The sequence below is a fragment of the Carcharodon carcharias genome (assembly GCF_017639515.1).
Source record: "Carcharodon carcharias isolate sCarCar2 chromosome 37 unlocalized genomic scaffold, sCarCar2.pri SUPER_37_unloc_2, whole genome shotgun sequence".
NCBI lineage: Eukaryota > Metazoa > Chordata > Chondrichthyes > Lamniformes > Lamnidae > Carcharodon > Carcharodon carcharias.
Window position 1 is genome coordinate 862210 of NW_024470767.1, and position 17730 is coordinate 879939.

The window sequence follows — 17730 nt, forward strand, 5'->3', positions numbered from 1 at the left end:
TCTCCCCCCTCCTCTCTCTCTCTCTCTCTCTCCCCCCTCCCCTCCCCCTTCTCTCTCTCTCTCTCTCCCCCCTCCCCTCCCCCTTCTCTCTCTCTCCCCCCTCCCCTCCCCTTCTCTCTCTCTCTCCCCCTGCCCTCCCCTTCTCTCTCTCTCCCCCTCCTCTCTCTCTCTCTCTCTCCCCCTCCTCTCTCTCTCTCCCTCTCCCCCCTTCTCTCACTCTCTCTCCCTCTCCCCCCTTCTCTCACTCTCTCTCCCCTCTTCTCTCTCTCTCTCTCTCCCTCTCCCCCCTTCTCTCTCTCTCTCTCTCCCTCTCCCCCCTTCTCTCTCTCTCCCCCCTCCCCTCTCTCTCCCCCCCTCCCCTCTCTCTCTCTCTCTCTCTCTCTCTCTCCCCCCTCCTCCCTCTCTCTCTCCCCCCTCCTCCCTCTCTCTCTCCCCCCTCCTCCCTCTCTCTCTCCCTCTCCCCCCTCCTCTCTCTCCCGCCCTCCCCTCTCTCTCTCTCTCTCTCTCCCGCACTCCCCGTTCTCGCTCTCTCTCTCTCCCGCCCTCCCCGCTCTCGCTCTCTCTCTCTCCCGCCCTCCCCGCTCTCTCTCTCTCTCTCCCCCCCTCCTCTCTCTCTCTCTCTCTCCCCCCTCCTCTCTCTCTCCCTCTCCCCCCTCCTCTCTCTCTCCCCCCTCCTCTCTCTCTCCCCCCTCTTCTCTCACTCTCTCTCCCTCCCCCCCCTTCTCTCACTCTCTCTCCCTCTCCCCCCTTCTCTCCCTCTCTCTCCCCTCCTCTCTCTCTCTCTCTCTCCCTCTCCCCCCTTCTCTCTCTCTCTCTCTCCCCCCTCCCCTCTCTCTCTCTCTCTCTCTCTCTCCCCTCTCTCTCTCTCTCTCTCTCTCTCCCCTCTCTCTCTCCCTCTCCCCCTCCCCTCTCTCTCTCTCTCTCTCTCTCTCCCCTCTCTCTCTCCCTCTCCCCCTCCCCTCTCTCTCTCTCTCTCCCCATGCCCTCCCCTCTCTCTCTCTCTCTCTCCCCCTCCCTCTCTCTCTCTCTCCCCCTCCTCTCCCTCTCCCCCCTGCTCTCTCTCTCTCCCTCTCCCCCCTGCTCTCTCTCTCTCCCTCTCCCCCCTGCTCTCTCTCTCTCCCTCTCCCCCCTCCTCTCTCTCTCTCCCTCTCCCCCCTCCTCTCTCTCTCTCCCTCTCCCCCCTCCTCTCTCTCTCTTCCCCCTCCCCTCTGCCCTCCTCAACCCCCTCCCCTGTCTCTCCCCCCTCCCCTGTCTCTCCCCCCTCCCCTGTCTCTCCCCCCTCCCCTGTCTCTCCCCCCTCCCCTGTCTCTCCCCCCTCCCCTGTCTCTCCCCCCCTCCCGTCTCTCCCCCCCTCCCCTGTCTCTCCCCCCTCCCCTGTCTCTCCCCCCCTCCCCTGTCTCTCCCCCCTCCCCTGTCTCTCCCCCCCCTCCCCTCTCAACCCCCTCCCCTCTCTCTCCTCCCCTCCCCCCCCTCCTCCCCTCCCCCCCACCCTCTCCTCCCCCCCACCCTCTCCTCCTTTAAGATGCTTCTTAAAACTGACCAGTTGGACATTTGTCCCTGAAATCTCCTTATATGAGGAGGAGGCTATTAAATAAGACCATGCCTGATCTGATTGTGACCTCGATTCCACATTCCACCTACCCCGCCCCCCCCCACCCCGATAACCTTCGACTCCCTTGTTAGTCAGGAATCTATCTACCTCTGCCCTAAAAATATTCACTGACCCTGCCTCTAACACTCTCTGGGGAAGAGAATTCCAAAGATTCACGATCCTTAAAGAGAAAAACGTTTCTTCCTGTCTCCATCTTCAATGGGAGTCCCCTTTATTTCTAAACTGTCCCCTGGTTCTCGTCTCTCCCACAAGGGGAAACATCCTCTCAGCCTCCACCCTGTCAAACCCACCCTCAGGATCTGATATGTTTCAATAAGATCACCTCTCATTCTTCTAAACCCCAATGGGTACAGGGCCCAACCTGCTCAACCTTTCCTCATGAGACAAACCCCCTTCATCCCGGGAATCAGCCGAGTGAACCTTCTCTGAACTGCTAACGCATTTATATCCTTTCTTAAATAATGAGACAAAAACTGTACACAGTGCTCCAGATGTGGTCTCACCAGCACCCTGTACAGCTGCAGTAAAACATCCCTACTTTTAAATCCCATTCCCCTTGGAATGAACAGCAACATCCCATTTTCCTTCCTAATCACTTGCTGTACCTGCAGATTAACTTTTCCTGATTCATGCACCAGGACACCCAGATCCCTCTGTACCCCAGAGTTCTGCAATCTCTCTCTCCATTTAAATAATTTGCTGCTTTTCTATTCCTCCTGTCAAAGTGGAGAGGTTCACGTTTTCCCACATTATACTCCACCTGCCAAATTTTTTACCCACTCATTTATCTATATCCCTTTGCAGCCTCTTTATCTCCTCTTCACAACTTACTTTCCTACCTGTCTTTGTGTCATCAGCAACTTTAGCCACTGTACCATCTGTCCCTTCATCTCGGTCATTGATATCAATTGTAAACAGTTGAGGCCTCAGCACCAATCCCTGTGACACGTTACATTTGGAAATGACCATTTATGCCTTTTCTCTGTTTCCTGTTAGCTAACCAATCATCCTCGTTAATATATTACCCTGTACACGAGATCTTACTTAGTGTAAGTACCTCAGGGCCAAATTCTGATTTGTTACATTAATGGTGCTAGATAAATGCAAGTTCCTTCACTGTCACTGGCTAGGAATCCTGGAACTCCCTTCCTAACCTACACCACATGGACTGCGGCGGTTCAAGAAGGCAGCTCACTGCCACCTTCTCAAGGGGCAATTAGGGATGGGCAATAAATGCTGGGCCCAGCCAGCGACACCCACATCTCCGTGAATGAATTTTGAAAAAGCTGTTGTTGGATTAAAGCCCCAGTTTTAGTGTCCCGAGTTGGAGTGAGACAGGGCTTTAGTGCACAGAAGGTAAATCAAGTGGAATCAAGAGTTGGATTTGATTGAAGTTTGAGCTGGCAGTGGGGTTAGCTCTAACCCGATGGGATCAGAGTCAGCCAGTTGTGTTTGAAATACTAGAGACACCGCTAGTTCCGCCATAAACACCAATACCACTGGGTTATCGCGCGGGGCTTTCTGGACCACAAATGCCGATTTGAAACGTGAATCTTCTAAGTGGTGGGAACTGTGTTGTACTTTGCAGATTCATGGCCCAGTGGAAGACCAGTGAGCAGATTCTGCACCCTCACGATCCCATTGCCCCATCTTCAGCTGTGACATACGGGACTTGGAGAGAGACATCAAGACGTGCAGCCCTTGGGAAGCTTGCTTGTGTCACCACCCCCACCCCCCCAACTTCCTGCAGGAATAAACAGATTATTTTCTAATCACATTTAACTGGGCCTTCTTATTCTTTCCGATTGTTTGTGCGATGGGGTGAAAGGGTTCAGTGCAGCAGTCAATGCTCAGAGGCCAGGAACAAACAGTGAACAACTTACCCCTCGTCTCAATTCAGTCAGACTCCGATAGGGAAGGATGGAGGAAGCAGAGGGGCAAGTCATGACAATAAAACACAGAGCAGAGATGCTGAGGCAGGATACATTCATATTTACTCTGTACAGACTGTATTACAAATAAAACCACACACCTCAACAAGTTCCTGAATCTGACATGGTCAGATGCATCAGATTTACACAAATATCATACAAGCACTGGCTGTTACAGCACTGCCTGGGTCAGACGCAGTTACAGCACTGGCTGTTACAGCACTGCCTGGGTCAGACGCAGTTACAGCACTGCCTGGGTCAGACGCAGTTACAGCACTGCCTGGGTCAGACGCAGTTACAGCACTGGCTGTTACAGCACTGCCTGGGTCAGACGCAGTTACAGCACTGCCTGGGTCAGACGCAGTTACAGCACTGCCTGGGTCAGACGCAGTTACAGCACTGCCTGGGTCAGACGCAGTTACAGCACTGGCTGTTACAGCACTGCCTGGGTCAGACGCAGTTACAGCACTGCCTGGGTCAGACGCAGTTACAGCACTGGCTGTTACAGCACTGCCTGGGTCAGACGCAGTTACAGCACTGCCTGGGTCAGACGCAGTTACAGCACTGGCTGGGTCAGACGCAGTTACAGAACTGCCTGGATCAGACGCAGTTACAGCACTGGCTGTTACAAGCACTGCCTGGGTCAGACGCAGTTACAGCACTGGCTGTTACAAGCACTGCCAGGGTCGGACACAGTTACAGCACTGGAACAGCACAAGACATGCAACTGCAGCAGGCCTCACCCGAAGAAATGGCAACAGCAAGTCTGCGGCTGGGTGGGGAATGAAAAGATTAGGGAACAATGTTGGCAGGGAGGCAGTCTGGGGAGGAAATCGGGGCGGACGGGTGCAGTGGCAGAACATTTTGGAGGCTGGGGGGAAGGAACATTAGGAGCAGAACGTGGGGGGGTGGGGGGGGGAACATTAGGAGCAGAAAGTGGGGGGGGGTGGGGGGGGAACATTAGGAGCAGAACGTGGGGGGGTGGGGGGGGGGGAAGGAACATTAGGAGCAGAACGTGGGGGGGGGGGGAACATTAGGAACAGAACGTGGGGGGGGGGGGAAGGAATATTAGGAACAGAACGTGGGGGGGGGGAAACATTAGGAACAGAACGTGGGGGGTGGGGGGGGGGGAACATTAGGAACAGAACGTGGGGGGGGGGGGGAACATTAGGAACAGAACGTGGGGGGTGGGGGGGAAGGTACATTAGGAACAGAACGTGGGGGGTGGGGGGGGGGGGAACATTAGGAACAGAACGTGGGGGGGTGGGGGGGGGGGAACATTAGGAACAGAACGTGGGGGGGGTGGTGGAGGGGGGAACATTAGGAACAGAATGTGGGGGGGGGAAGGAACATTAGGAACAGAACGTGGGGGGGTGGTGGGGGGGGGAAGGAACATTAGGAACAGAACGTGGGGGGGTGGTGGGGGGGGGAAGGAACATTAGGAACAGAACGTGGGGGGGGTGGTGGGGGGGGGAAGGAACATTAGGAACAGAACGTGGGGGGGTGGTGGGGGGGGGAAGGAACATTAGGAACAGAACGTGGGGGGGTGGTGGGGGGGAAGGAACATTAGGAACAGAACGTGGGGGGGTGGTGGGGGGGGGAAGGAACATTAGGAACAGAACGTGGGGGGGTGGTGGGGGGGGGAAGGAACATTAGGAACAGAACGTGGGGGGGTGGTGGGGGGGGGAAGGAACATTAGGAACAGAACGTGGGGGGGTGGTGGGGGGGGAAGGAACATTAGGAACAGAACGTGGGGGGGGGGGGGAAGGAACATTAGGAACAGAACGTGGGGGGGTGGGTGGGGGGGGGAAGGAACATTAGGAACAGAACGTGGGGGGGTGGTGGGGGGGGGAAGGAACATTAGGAACAGAACGTGGGGGGTGGGTGGGGGGGGGAAGGAACATTAGGAACAGAACGTGGGGGGGTGGTGGGGGGGGGAAGGAACATTAGGAACAGAACGTGGGGGGGTGGTGGGGGGGGGAAGGAACATTAGGAACAGAACGTGGGGGGTGGGTGGGGGGGGGAAGGAACATTAGGAACAGAACGTGGGGGGGTGGTGGGGGGGGGAAGGAACATTAGGAACAGAACGTGGGGGGGTGGTGGGGGGGGGGAAGGAACATTAGGAACGTTGTGGGGGGGGGAGAGTGGAGCTTGCAGCCATGTGATTGCGGGTACCAGTGGCCTGTCAAGCTCCTGCCAATCTTGCATAATCATGCCACTGACATGTGCCCAGGCCCCCAGCACACGCAAAGCCTGGACCCTCACAAAGAACAGGATTGATATCAGGTAAAACAGGCTGTGTCTTTTACCGACAGATATATAAATAAGATTCTTGGCATTTTAAAAGTTTCGACTGGAACCCATGGGTCCGAGGTTATCTCCTCTCTCCCTCCTGCTCCAGAATGATTAGCAGCCCCATAAGCCTAAAAACCCACCATCACCCTCAGTTACCATCTCACATTGCAGGGTGGGAGGAGCCCACAGTACCCAGGACAGGTACAGCACGGGGTTAGATACAGAGTAAATCTCCCTCTACACTGTCCTCATCAAACACTCCCAGGACAGGTACAGCACGGGGTTAGATACAGAGTAAACCCTCTACACTGTCCCCATCAAACACTCCCAGGACAGGTACAGCACGGGGTTAGATACAGAGTAAAGCTCTCTCTACACTGTCCCCATCAAACACTCCCAGGACAGGTACAGCACGGGGTTAGATACAGAGTAAAGCTTCCTCTACACTGTCCCCATCAAACACTCCCAGGACAGGTACAGCACGGGGTTAGATACAGAGTAAAGCTCTCTCTACACTGTCCCCATCAAACACTCCCAGGACAGGTACAGCACGGGGTTAGATACAGAGTAAAGCGCCCTCTACACTGTCCCCATCAAACACTCCCAGGACAGGTACAGCACGGGGTTAGATACAGAGTAAAGCTCCCTCTACACCGTCCCCATCAAACACTCCCAGGACAGGTACAGCACAGGGTTAGATACAGAGTAAAGCTCCCCCTACACCGTCCCCATCAAACACTCCCAGGGCAGGTACAGCACGGGGTTAGATACAGAGTAAAGCGCCCTCTACACTGTCCCCATCAAACACTCCCAGGACAGGGACAGCACGGGGTTAGATACAGAGTAAAGCTCCCTCTACACTGTCCCCATCAAACACTCCCAGGACAGGTACAGCACGGGGTTAGATACAGAGTAAAGCGCCCTCTACACTGTCCCCATCAAACACTCCCAGGACAGGTACAGCACGGGGTTAGATACAGAGTAAAGCTCCCTCTACACCGTCCCCATCAAACACTCCCAGGACAGGTACAGCACGGGGTTAGATACAGAGTAGAGCTCCCCCTACACCGTCCCCATCAAACACTCCCAGGACAGGTACAGCACGGGGTTAGATACAGAGTAAAGCTCCTTCTACACTGTCCCCATCAAACACTCCCAGGACAGGGACAGCACGGGGTTAGATACAGAGTAAAGGTCCCTCTACACTGTCCCCATCAAACACTCCCAGGACAGGTACAGCACGGGGTTAGATACAGAGTAAAGCTCCCTCTACACTGTCCCCATCAAACACTCACAGGACAGGTACAGCACGGGGTTAGATACAGAGTAAAGTTCCCTCTACACTGACCCATCAAACACTCCCAGGACAGGTACAGCACGGGGTTAGATACAGAGTAAAGCTCCCTCTACACTGTCCCCATCAAACACTCCCAGGACAGGTACAGCACGGGGTTAGATACAGAGTAAAGCTTCCACTACACCGTCCCCATCAAACACTCCCAGGACAGGTACAGCACGGGGTTAGATACAGAGTAAAGCTCCTTCTACACTGTCCCCATCAAACACTCCCAGGACAGGTACAGCACGGGGTTAGATACAGAGTAAACCCTCTACACTGTCCCCATCAAACACTCCCAGGACAGGTACAGCACGGGGTTAGATACAGAGTAAAGGTCCCTCTACACTGTCCCCATCAAACACTCCCAGGACAGGTACAGCACGGGGTTAGATACAGAGTAAAGCTCCCTCTACACTGTCCCCATCAAACACTCCCAGGACAGGTACAGCACAGGGTTAGATACAGAGTAAAGTTCCCACCAAGCTGTACATCCACTAAACCCGGAGGTAAAGCAGTAACTGTGCAACATTCCCATTTCTCACACCAAATGGTGCAAAACACAATTAATAAAATCAATATGTGTGACCACACCATCACTGGAGCTGTGAATCTTTCCCTAATGATTGATTGTGAAGTGGGGAGGGGGTGTGGATAGTGGACAGGGTGGTTTTGGGGGGGGATTGTTCCACCCACACACATTATTTTCTTACACTGAGTTGACTTTATTTGAATGTAGAAAGTTAAATAAGTCAATAGTTCTGGTTGTTCGCTGCAGGAGTCCAGAAACAAGATATTTCAATTTGTGTCTGAGTCTCAGACACAGTGAATGCCGGGGCTACTGTAACCATCGTCCACACAATCACCTCACAAAGGTCTCTCTCCGGAGTCCACCAGCAGTTTGCGATGAGTACAGTCGATGCATGGGAATCGGCAACTCCTTCGAGCTGAGAGTTTCGATGAGCTGCTCCCTGTTGGACTCCCGGAGTCTGTGCACACCTGGGACTGACCCTCTTCAATATTCCTGTGGATGCAAAAGCAAGGTCCCGCTCGTCTTCACTTCAAGCCTCATAGGCCTCAAGACTCAAGCTCCAGATGCCTGCGACGCCACTGGAGTGAAGGCACTGGGCCAGTGCAGTGCCGCTGGAGTGAAGGCACTGGGCCAGTGCAGTGCCGCTGGAGTGAAGGCACTGGGCCAGTGCAGCATCACACAGTGATTTCCACATTGGGTCAACCCCTCATCCCCAGCCTGAAGTGCTCATGAGCGAGGGGTTTGGGTGGAGAGGGGGGTAATGAGGGTGAAAGTAAACCAACCAGGATTCCGCTCCCCACCCCCACCCTTCCCGATCACCATCCAGGAGTTGTGTACTGAAAAGTGCATCCGTGCAAACAGTGCGCGTTGCCCCCAACACACCCCAGCCAAACATCCCACAGAGGGCCACATGGGTTGGAGGCCATTCGATCAAGGTACCGCTAGCCCCAAAGTTACCCGCAGCCCAGGGCAGAGGACGGCGGGGGGGTGGGGGGGGGGAGGGGGGGGCCAAAGGTCAACACCCGACCAAACCAGTTCAACTCGGGTCCAACTCAGCACTGCCAGGGCCTCCTCCAGCAGCTGTCACCACACTACACTTGAGAATTTCCTGGGTCCATTCTGGCTGGTGGCGCAGAAAGCGTGTTGGTGCAGGTGGGGCAAGAGAGAGAGGGCAAGGTTCCAAAGACAATGATCGCTCACTGAAAGCTGGGTGGGCACCAACAACGAGAGTCTGCCATGTGCTGAGTAATTGCGACAAGAGAATCGGTGATAGAGAGAGGAATGGGTGAATGCTCTGTCTCCGCTGTGCTCCTGATCCACTGACACTTTCTCTCTCTCTCTCTCTCTCTCTCTCTGCTGCTGTGTGGTCCCATGTCACCATTTACCCCTCTTGCTCCAGTCCTTGGGTGTAAAGTGCAAGCACTTGGAGTCTATTCGCAGATGCCTCTTCATCATTGCCTTCTCGTGCCCCTCTACAATGTCCTCGGACAGTGTGAGAATGTACTGGCCCTGAAAACACAGGCAAAACAGCAAGATTTAGTCAGTGCACAAGACACCTTCCAATACAAAGTTAACAAAAGAGATCTCGCACTAAGAAAAGTTCCACATTCGCAGCAGCTCCCAAAACACCTAACAGCTACTGAGCCACTTCCACTGAGGTGTCGTAATGCAGCCATTTTATGCACAGCAAGATCCCACAAACAGCAATGTGATAATGACCCAGATCATCTGTTTTTAGTGATGTTGGTTGAGGGATAAATATTGGCCCCAAGACACCGGGGAGAACTCCCCCCTGCTCTTCTTCCAATAGTGGCCGTGGGATCTTTTACCCCCACCCGAGAGGGCAGACGGGGCCTCTGTTTAATGTCTCATCCTGAAAGACGGCACCTCCGACAGTGTGGCGCTTCCTCAGTACTGACCCTCTGACAGTGCGGCCCTCCCTCAGCACTGACCCTCCGACAGTGCGGCGCTCCCTCAGCACTGACCCTCTGACAGTGCTGGGCTTCCTCAGTACTGACCCTCCGACAGTGCGGCACTCCCTCAGCACTGACCCTCTGACAGTGCTGGGCTTCCTCAGTACTGACCCTCCGACAGTGCAGCACTCCCTCAGCACTGACCCTCCGACAGTGCAGCGCACCCTCAGCACTGACTCTCTGAGAGTGCGGCGCTCCCTCAGCACTGAACCTCCAACAGTGCGGCGATCCCTCAGCACTGACCCTCCGACAGTGCGGCGCTCCCTCAGCACTGACTCTCCAACAGTGCTGTGCTCTCAGCACTGACGCTCCCTCAGCACTGACCCTCCGACAGTGCGGCGCTCCCTCAGCACTGACCCTCCGACAGTTAGGTGCTCCCTCAGCACTGAACCTCCGACAGTGCGGCGCTCCCTCAGCACTGACTCTCCAACAGTGCTGTGCTCCCTCAGCACTGACCCTCCAACAGTGTGGCACTCCCTCAGTACTGACCCTCCCACAGTGCGGTGCTCCCTCAGCACTGACCCTCCCACAGTGCGGCGCTCCCTCAGCACTGACCCTCCCACAGTGCGGCACTCCCTCAGCACTGACCCTCCGACAGTGCGGCGCTCCCTCAGCACTGACCCTCCAACAGTGCGGCACTCCCTCAGCACTGACCCTCCGACAGTGCGGCGCTCCCTCAGCACTGACCCTCCCACAGTGCGGCGCTCCCTCAGCACTGACCCTCCGACAGTGCGGCACTCCCTCAGCACTGACCCTCCGACAGTGCGGCACTCCCTCAGCACTGACCCTCCGACAGTGCGGCGCTCCCTCAGCACTGACCCTCCCACAGTCTCTTCTCTCTCCATGCTGCAGAGTTCTTTGGGCTGAGAGGAAGACCTTCCGCAGACCTTGTGAGCAACTCCCCTCAAACCGGCCATATGCGGGTGTGGGAGTGCACTATGGTCATCCTTGCTAACATCACTGGCAGCTGAAGGAACAGCGGGTTCGACAGTTTGGCATTACATGCCGGGTGCCTACCTTATAGTAGTTAATGAGGTTGAGATACTGTAGGGTGGAGATCACATCCTCCTTCTTTATGCTGGTCAGTTCACTGATCTCACTGAGGTGAAACAGAAGAGGGATTTAGAATTTGCCACCATAAGTTCATCAGCCACTGATAGTTTTCCACACTCATATCTGTGAGGATAAGGTCTTGTTAGTATCATAGGAACTTAAGAAATAGGAGCAGGAGTAGGCCATTCGACCCCTCAAGCCTGCTGTACCATTTCACTGTGTCATGGCTGATCATCTACTGCAACACCATCTTCCCTGCACTATCCCCGTATTCCTCGATGTTTTCAATATGTAGAAATCTATCGATCTCAGTCTTGAACATACTCAGTGACTGATCCTCCGCAGCCTCTGGGATAGAGAATTCCAAAGATTCACCTGCCTCTGAGTGAAGAAATTCCTCCTCATCTCAGTCCTAAATGACCTGCCCCTTTCTCTGAGACTGTGTCCCCTGGTTCCAGAACCCCGCAGCCAGGGGGAAACACCCTCCCTGCATCCACCCTGTCGAACCCGGTCAGAATTTGGGTCTGCTTCGTTTTTCGAAACTCTAGAGAATACTCTCCTCAGTCCCACCAACCCAGGAATCGATCTGTTGCATTCCCTCTACGATAAGTATATCCTTCCTTAGGTAAGGAGAGCAAAAACAGTGCGCACTACTCCAGAATATCACTGAGGCAGGGTGATGGTGCTGATGGGTACTGCCCCAACTCCCCTGCTGACTCTCGGCAGTGTCAAATAACAACACCACCCTGCATTAATATAGCGCCTTTACCATAGTAAAGTGTCACAGGAGGGTAAATTGGACCTAGTGTGGATTTTGTACTCCAGTCTCTGGGGTGGGGTTTGAACCCACCTGGTCCTGACTCAGAGGGGAGTGATGGAAGGGAGTGGTACCCAAGGAGACCTGCCCCGGCTGACACAGTGAGACACTGTCCTCCCCACCCCTCACGTACTTGATGGTGATCTGTGGCCTCTCTCCGTTGTCGGATTTCAGCTCCATGAGAATCTCCAGGATGGTCTGCGACCAGTAACTGCGATAGGACAGCAGGCCCAGGTCAGACAAAGGTTTCTCTGGTGTCCCCGTCTTCCCCTCGACCTTCGAGAGCTCGTAACCTGGAAGAACAAAGCAGCGATAGGCATGGGTTCCAGTTCTTCACAGGTTATCAACGGGAACAGAGACCTGGAAATCAGAACAGGCAGTAACAAGAGCACAGCACCTATTGCGAGGTGTCAAAACCTGGTCTGGATGACTCTCAGGAATGGACTGACAATTTAACCTTTGATTCAGCCATTGGCAAAGTGATGATTAAACCTCACATGATGATTCTGCATTGGTTACTAAAACCTGGTTCCCTCCACCACCAGCGTGCAGCGGCACCACTGGGTGTGCTATATACAAGGTGCACTGCAGCAACTCACCAAGGCACTTGACTCCATCCAGGACAAAGCAGCCCCGCTTGATTGGCACCCCATCCACAAACATTCACTCCCTCCACCACCGACACACAGTAGCAGCAGTGTGTGTACCATCTACAAGATGCACTGCAGGAATTCACCAAGGCTCCTTCAATAGCACCTTCCAAACCCATGACCTTTACCGTCTAGAAGGACAAGGGCAGCAGACACATGGGAGCACCACCACCTCCCAGTCACTCACCATCCTGACTTGGAAATATATCGGCCGTTCCTTCACTGTCGCTGGGTCAAAATCCTGGAACTCCCTCCCTAACAGCACTGTGGGTGTACCTACACCACAGGGGCTGCAGCGGTTCAAGAAGGCAGCGGTTCAAGAAGGCAGCTCACCACCACCTTCTCAAGGGGCAAATAGGGACGGGCAACAAATGCTGGCCCAGCCAGCGAAGCCCACGTCCTGAGAATTTTTTTTTTTAATTACACTGCAAAGGTTAGTGTGGCCTAAATTGTTTTTTCCAACTGGTTGCTGCAGGCTACAGTGATCATGAGTAACAGTGCAATTGCAGGGAACCAGGGCTGATGTGGTTTTAATTTCCTCTCTAGCCCAACCTTGTGGCTATGGTGTGGCCCCAACAACTGCCCCAGCTAACAGCAGGGAGGAAGGAGCAAACCTTCTGGTCCAGTCCAAAGAGGACACACGGAGTAATTTAAGATAAGTGTTCGTTCCTGGGATGTCAGTAGCAGGATTTTGACCCAGTGACAGTGAAGGAACGGCGATATAGTTCCAAGTCAGGATGGTGTGTGGATTGGAGGGGAACTTCCAGGTGGTGGTGTATCTGCTGCCCTCCTCCTGCTAGGTGGCACGGTCACAGGATTGGAAGGAGCTGTCAAAAGAGCCTTGACCAGTTGCTGAGGTGACTGATGGACTGGACAATGAGGGTGTGAGGCTTTACTGTGTGAACTGGACGTGTACTTGCTGGAAAGGAGCAGGGGAATAGGGTGGCTGACTTTAGGATTCTTAAATCTGGAGTATTGGAGACCATGATAGACTGAACGATCGATCGATCTCCCTCCCTCTATCCCTCAGTGCCATTCAGTCCCATTGATTCTTGAGCGAGAGGCCAAGTGAGGAAGTATCGCTACTTACTGAATTCGATGAGCAACTTTCCATAACCTCTCCTTTGGTATGGTGGCAGTGTTAAAATGCAAGCCACATTATAATCTTCTGTCGATTCCTTCTCCTGAACAGTTAAAAAAAATGTCGCATTAAACAGCGCACTCGCTGCAAGAACTAATTTCAATTATTCTTACAAAGAACGTTTTTGTGCGGTTTTTCTGTTCTACCATGTAAGGATGACACACGAGCAAGACTGGGAAATTTATGTTCACAGGGGATGATTCCAGAGGTTAGAATGATCAGGCTGTTGCTCTGTTCTCTAGAAAAGAGAACGCTGAGAGGTGACCCGATTGAGATTTTTTTAATTCATTAATGGGACGCGGGTGGTGTTGGCTAGACCAGCATTTATTGCCCATCCCCAAATGCCCTTGTTCAGAGGGCATTTTACGAGTCAACCACATTTGCTGTGGGTCTGGAGTCACATGTAGGCCAGACCGGGTAAGGAGGGCAGATTCCCCTCCCTAAAGCAGATGGGTTTTTACAACAATCGGCAATGGTTTTATAGTCATCATCAGACTTCATTTAAATTCCAAATTTAAAATTTAAAATTCCAACTGCTGTGGTGGGATTCGAACCCGGGTCCCCAGAGCGTTACCCTGGGTCTCTGGATTACTAACCCAGCGACAACACTGCTGTGCCACTGCCAAATGATGAAGGGGGTGTCGATAGGGGTGACGTAGAGAAGATGTTTCCCCTTGTTGGGGAGGGGAAGGCCAGAACTAGGGGCCCATCGATACAAGACAGTCACTAATAAATCCGATGGGGAATTCAGCAGAAACTCCTTCACCCAGAGAGTGGGGAGAATGTGGGACTCGCTCCCACAGGGAGTGGTCGAGGTGAATAGTATCGATACATTTAAGGGGGAAGCTGGATAAACACATGAGGGAGAAAGGGATAGAAGGATATGGGGATGGGGGGAGATGGAGGAGGGGGGGGGAGGGGGGGGGGCACGAGGGGGCTCGTGTGGAATATAAACCAGTACAGATCTGCATTACAGCGCTGCTCGTGGTCTTAGTCTGGGAGATAGTAAGCAGTTGCCTACCTTAGAGAAGTAGCCAACAATGTGAAAACCTTTGCAGTCATACTCCGTCATGACGTAGAATAGGAAGGGATCTGTGTCGTAGTAGAGGGTTTTGTGGTCCAGGAAACACTTGGCCAGCAGACACAAGTTCTGAGAGTAATTCTGTTCGCAGTGAAAAAATAAAAGCAGCGATGAGACAGGAGCACCCAGAAAGCGCCATCTCTCCTTCCCTGCCTCAGTCTGATGTCCCCATGCTCTTCAGGAGTTGGTGAATCCACTGGCAGCCTCGAGGCCCTCGCCTCTTTTTCACAGCATCGCTGGCTGGGCCCAGCATTTATTGCCCATCCTTATTTGCCCCTTGAAAAGGTGGTGGTGAGCTGCCTTCTTGAACCGCTGCAGTCTCTGTGGTGTAGGTACACCCACCGTGCTGTTAGGGAGGGAGTTCCAGGATTTTGACCCAGCGACAGTGAAGGAATGGCCGATATATTTCCGAGTCAGGATGGCGAGTGACTTGGAGGGGAACTTCCAATTCGGAGGGTCAGTGTTGAGGGAACGCCGCACTGTCGGATGGTCAGTACTAAGGGAACACCGCACAGTCAGAGGGTCAGTGCTGAGGGAGCGCCGCACTGTCGGAGGGTCAGTGCTGAGGGAGCGCCGCACTGTCGGAGGGTCAGTGCTGAGGCAGCGCCCCACTGTCAGAGGGTCAGTGCTGAGGGAGCACCGCACTGTCGGAGGGTCAGTGCTGAGGCAGCGCCGCACTGTCAGAGGGTCAGCGCTGAGGGAGTGCCACATGTCAGAGGGTCAGCACTGAGGGAGCGGCGTACAGTCAGAGGATCAGTGCTGAGGGAGCGCCGCATTGTCGGAGGGTCAGTGCTGAGGGAGCACCGCACTGTCGGATGGTCAGTACTGAGGGAACGCCGCACAGTCAGAGGGTCAGTGCTGAGGGAGCGCCGCACAGTCAGAGGGTCAGTGCTGAGGGAGCGCCGCACCTTTGGATGGTCATTGCTGAGGGAGCACCACACTGTCAGAGGGTCAGTGCTGAGGGAGCGCCGCACTGTCAGAGGGTCAGCACTGAAGGAGCGCCACATGTCAGAGGGTCAGCACTGAGGGAGCGGCGCACAGTCAGAGGATCAGCGCTGAGGGAGCGCCGCACTGTCAGAGGGTCAGTGCTGAGGGAGCGCCGCATTGTCGGAGGGTCAGTGCTGAGGGAGCGCTGCACTGTCGGAGGGTCAGTGCTGAGGGAGCGCCGCACTGTCAGAGGGTCAGTGCTGAGGGAGCGCCGCACTGTCGGAGGGTCAGTGCTGAGGGAGCATCGCACTGTCGGAGCGTCAGTACAGAGGGAGCACCGCACTGTCAGAGGGTCAGTACTGAGGGAGCGCCGCACTGTCGGAGGTTCAGTACAGAGGGAGCGCCGCACTGTCAGAGGGTCAGGACTGAGGGAGTGCTGCACTGTCAGAGGGTCACTGCTGAGGGAGCATCGCACTGTCGGAGCGTCAGTACAGAGGGAGTGCTGCACTGTCAGAGGGTCAGTGCTGAGGGAGCATCGCATTGTCGGAGCGTCAGTACAGAGGGAGCGCCGCACTGTCAGAGGGTCAGGACTGAGGGAGCGCCGCACTGTCAGAGGGTCAGGACTGAGGGAGCGCCGCACTGTCAGAGGGTCAGTGCTGAGGGAGCGCCGCACTGTCGGAGGGTCAGGACTGAGGGAGCGCCGCACAGTCAGAGGGTCAGTGCTGAGGGAGCGCCGCACTGTCAGAGGGTCAGTGCTGAGGGAGCGCCGCACTGTCGGAGGGTCAGTGCTGAGGGAGAGCCGCACTGTCGGAGGGTCAGTGCTGAGGGAGCGCCGCACTGTCAGAGGGTCAGTGCTGAGGGAGCGCCGCATTGTCGGAGGGTCAGTGCTGAGGGAGCACCGCACTGTCGGAGGGTCAGTGCTGAGGGAGCATCGCACTGTCGGAGGATCAGTGCTGAGGGTGCGCCGCACTGTCGGAGGGTCGGTACTGAGGGAGCGCCGCACTTCGGAGGGTCAATGCTGAGGGAGCGCCGCACTGTCAGAGGGTCAGTGCTGAGGGAGCACCGCACTGTCGGAGGGCCAGTGCTGAGAGAGCATCGCACTGTCGGAGGGTCAGTGCTGAGGGTGAGCCGCACTGTCGGAGGGTCGGTACTGAGGGAGCGCCGCACTTCGGAGGGTCAATGCTGAGGGACCGCCGCACTGTCAGAGGGTCAGTGCTGAGGGAGCGCCGCACTGTCAGAGGGTCAGTACTGAGGGAACACCGCACAGTCAGAGGGTCAGTGCAGAGGGAGCGCCGCAGTGTCGGATGGTCAGTACTGAGGGAACACCACACCTTCGGAGGGTCATTGCTGAGGGACGCCGCACTGTCAAAGGGTCAGTGCTGAGGGAATGCTACACTGTCGGAGGGTTAGTACTGAGAGAACGCCACACTGTCAAAGGGTCAGAACTGAGGGAACGCCGCACTGTCAGAGGGTCAGTACTGAGGGAGCGCCACACTGTCGGAGGGTCAGTGCTGAGGGAGCGCCGCACTGTCGGAGGGTCAGTACTGAGGGAGCACCGCACTGTCAGAGGGTCAGTACTGTGGGAGCGCCGCACTGTCGGAGGGTCAGTACTGAGGGAGCGCCGCACTGTCGGAGGGTCAGTGCTGAGGGAGTGCCGCACTGTTGGAGGTTCAGTACAGAGGGAGCGCCGCACTGTCGGAGGTTCAGTACAGAGGGAGTGCCGCACTGTCGGAGGTTCAGTACAGAGGGAGCGCCGTACTGTCGGAGGGTCAGTACTGAGGGAGTGCCGCACTATCAGAGGGTCAGTACTGAGGGAGTGCTGCACTGTCAGAGGGTCAGTGCTGAGGGAGCATCGCATTGTCGGAGCGTCAGTACAGAGGGAGCGCTGCACTGTCAGAGGGTCAGGACTGAGGGAGCGCCGCACTGTCAGAGGGTCAGGACTGAGGGAGCGCTGCACTGTCAGAGGGTCAGTGCTGAGGGAGCGCCGCACTGTCGGAGGGTCAGTGCTGAGGGAGCATCGCACTGTCGGAGCGTCAGTACAGAGGGAGCGCCGCACTGTCAGAGGGTCAGTACTGAGGGAGCGCCGCACTGTCGGAGGTTCAGTACAGAGGGAGCGCCGCACTGTCAGAGGGTCAGGACTGAGGGAGTGCTGCACTGTCAGAGGGTCACTGCTGAGGGAGCATCGCACTGTCGGAGCGTCAGTACAGAGGGAGCGCCGCACTGTCAGAGGGTCAGGACTGAGGGAGTGCTGCACTGTCAGAGGGTCAGTGCTGAGGGAGCATCGCATTGTCGGAGCGTCAGTACAGAGGGAGCGCCGCACTGTCAGAGGGTCAGGACTGAGGGAGCGCCGCACTGTCAGAGGGTCAGGACTGAGGGAGCGCC

At 55.4% G+C, this 17730-nt stretch overlaps 2 protein-coding genes across 9 annotated transcripts in view; one reads left to right on the plus strand and one right to left on the minus strand.

Moving 5' to 3' along the window:
* Positions 1-3389, plus strand: part of rnaseh2c (ribonuclease H2, subunit C) — a 64164-nt gene extending 60775 nt beyond the window's left edge. For all 3 annotated transcript variants that reach the window (XM_041182047.1, XM_041182046.1, XM_041182045.1), the window contains one exon: positions 3201-3389. In XM_041182047.1, the coding sequence (XP_041037981.1) occupies positions 3201-3227 (27 nt within the window). In that variant the 3' untranslated portion in view covers positions 3228-3389. The remainder of the gene's footprint in view (positions 1-3200) is intronic.
* A 5312-nt stretch (positions 3390-8701) lies between these two features.
* LOC121274682 (histone acetyltransferase KAT5) overlaps positions 8702-17730 on the minus strand; it is a 59329-nt gene continuing 50300 nt past the window's right edge. For all 6 annotated transcript variants that reach the window (XM_041181981.1, XM_041181978.1, XM_041181980.1 and 3 more), the window contains 5 exons: positions 14362-14502; positions 13290-13383; positions 11683-11842; positions 10697-10778; positions 8702-9215 (listed from right to left, as the gene is read on the minus strand). In XM_041181981.1, coding sequence (XP_041037915.1) covers positions 9081-9215; positions 10697-10778; positions 11683-11842; positions 13290-13383; positions 14362-14502 — 612 coding nt within the window. In that variant the 3' untranslated portion in view covers positions 8702-9080. The remainder of the gene's footprint in view (positions 9216-10696; positions 10779-11682; positions 11843-13289; positions 13384-14361; positions 14503-17730) is intronic.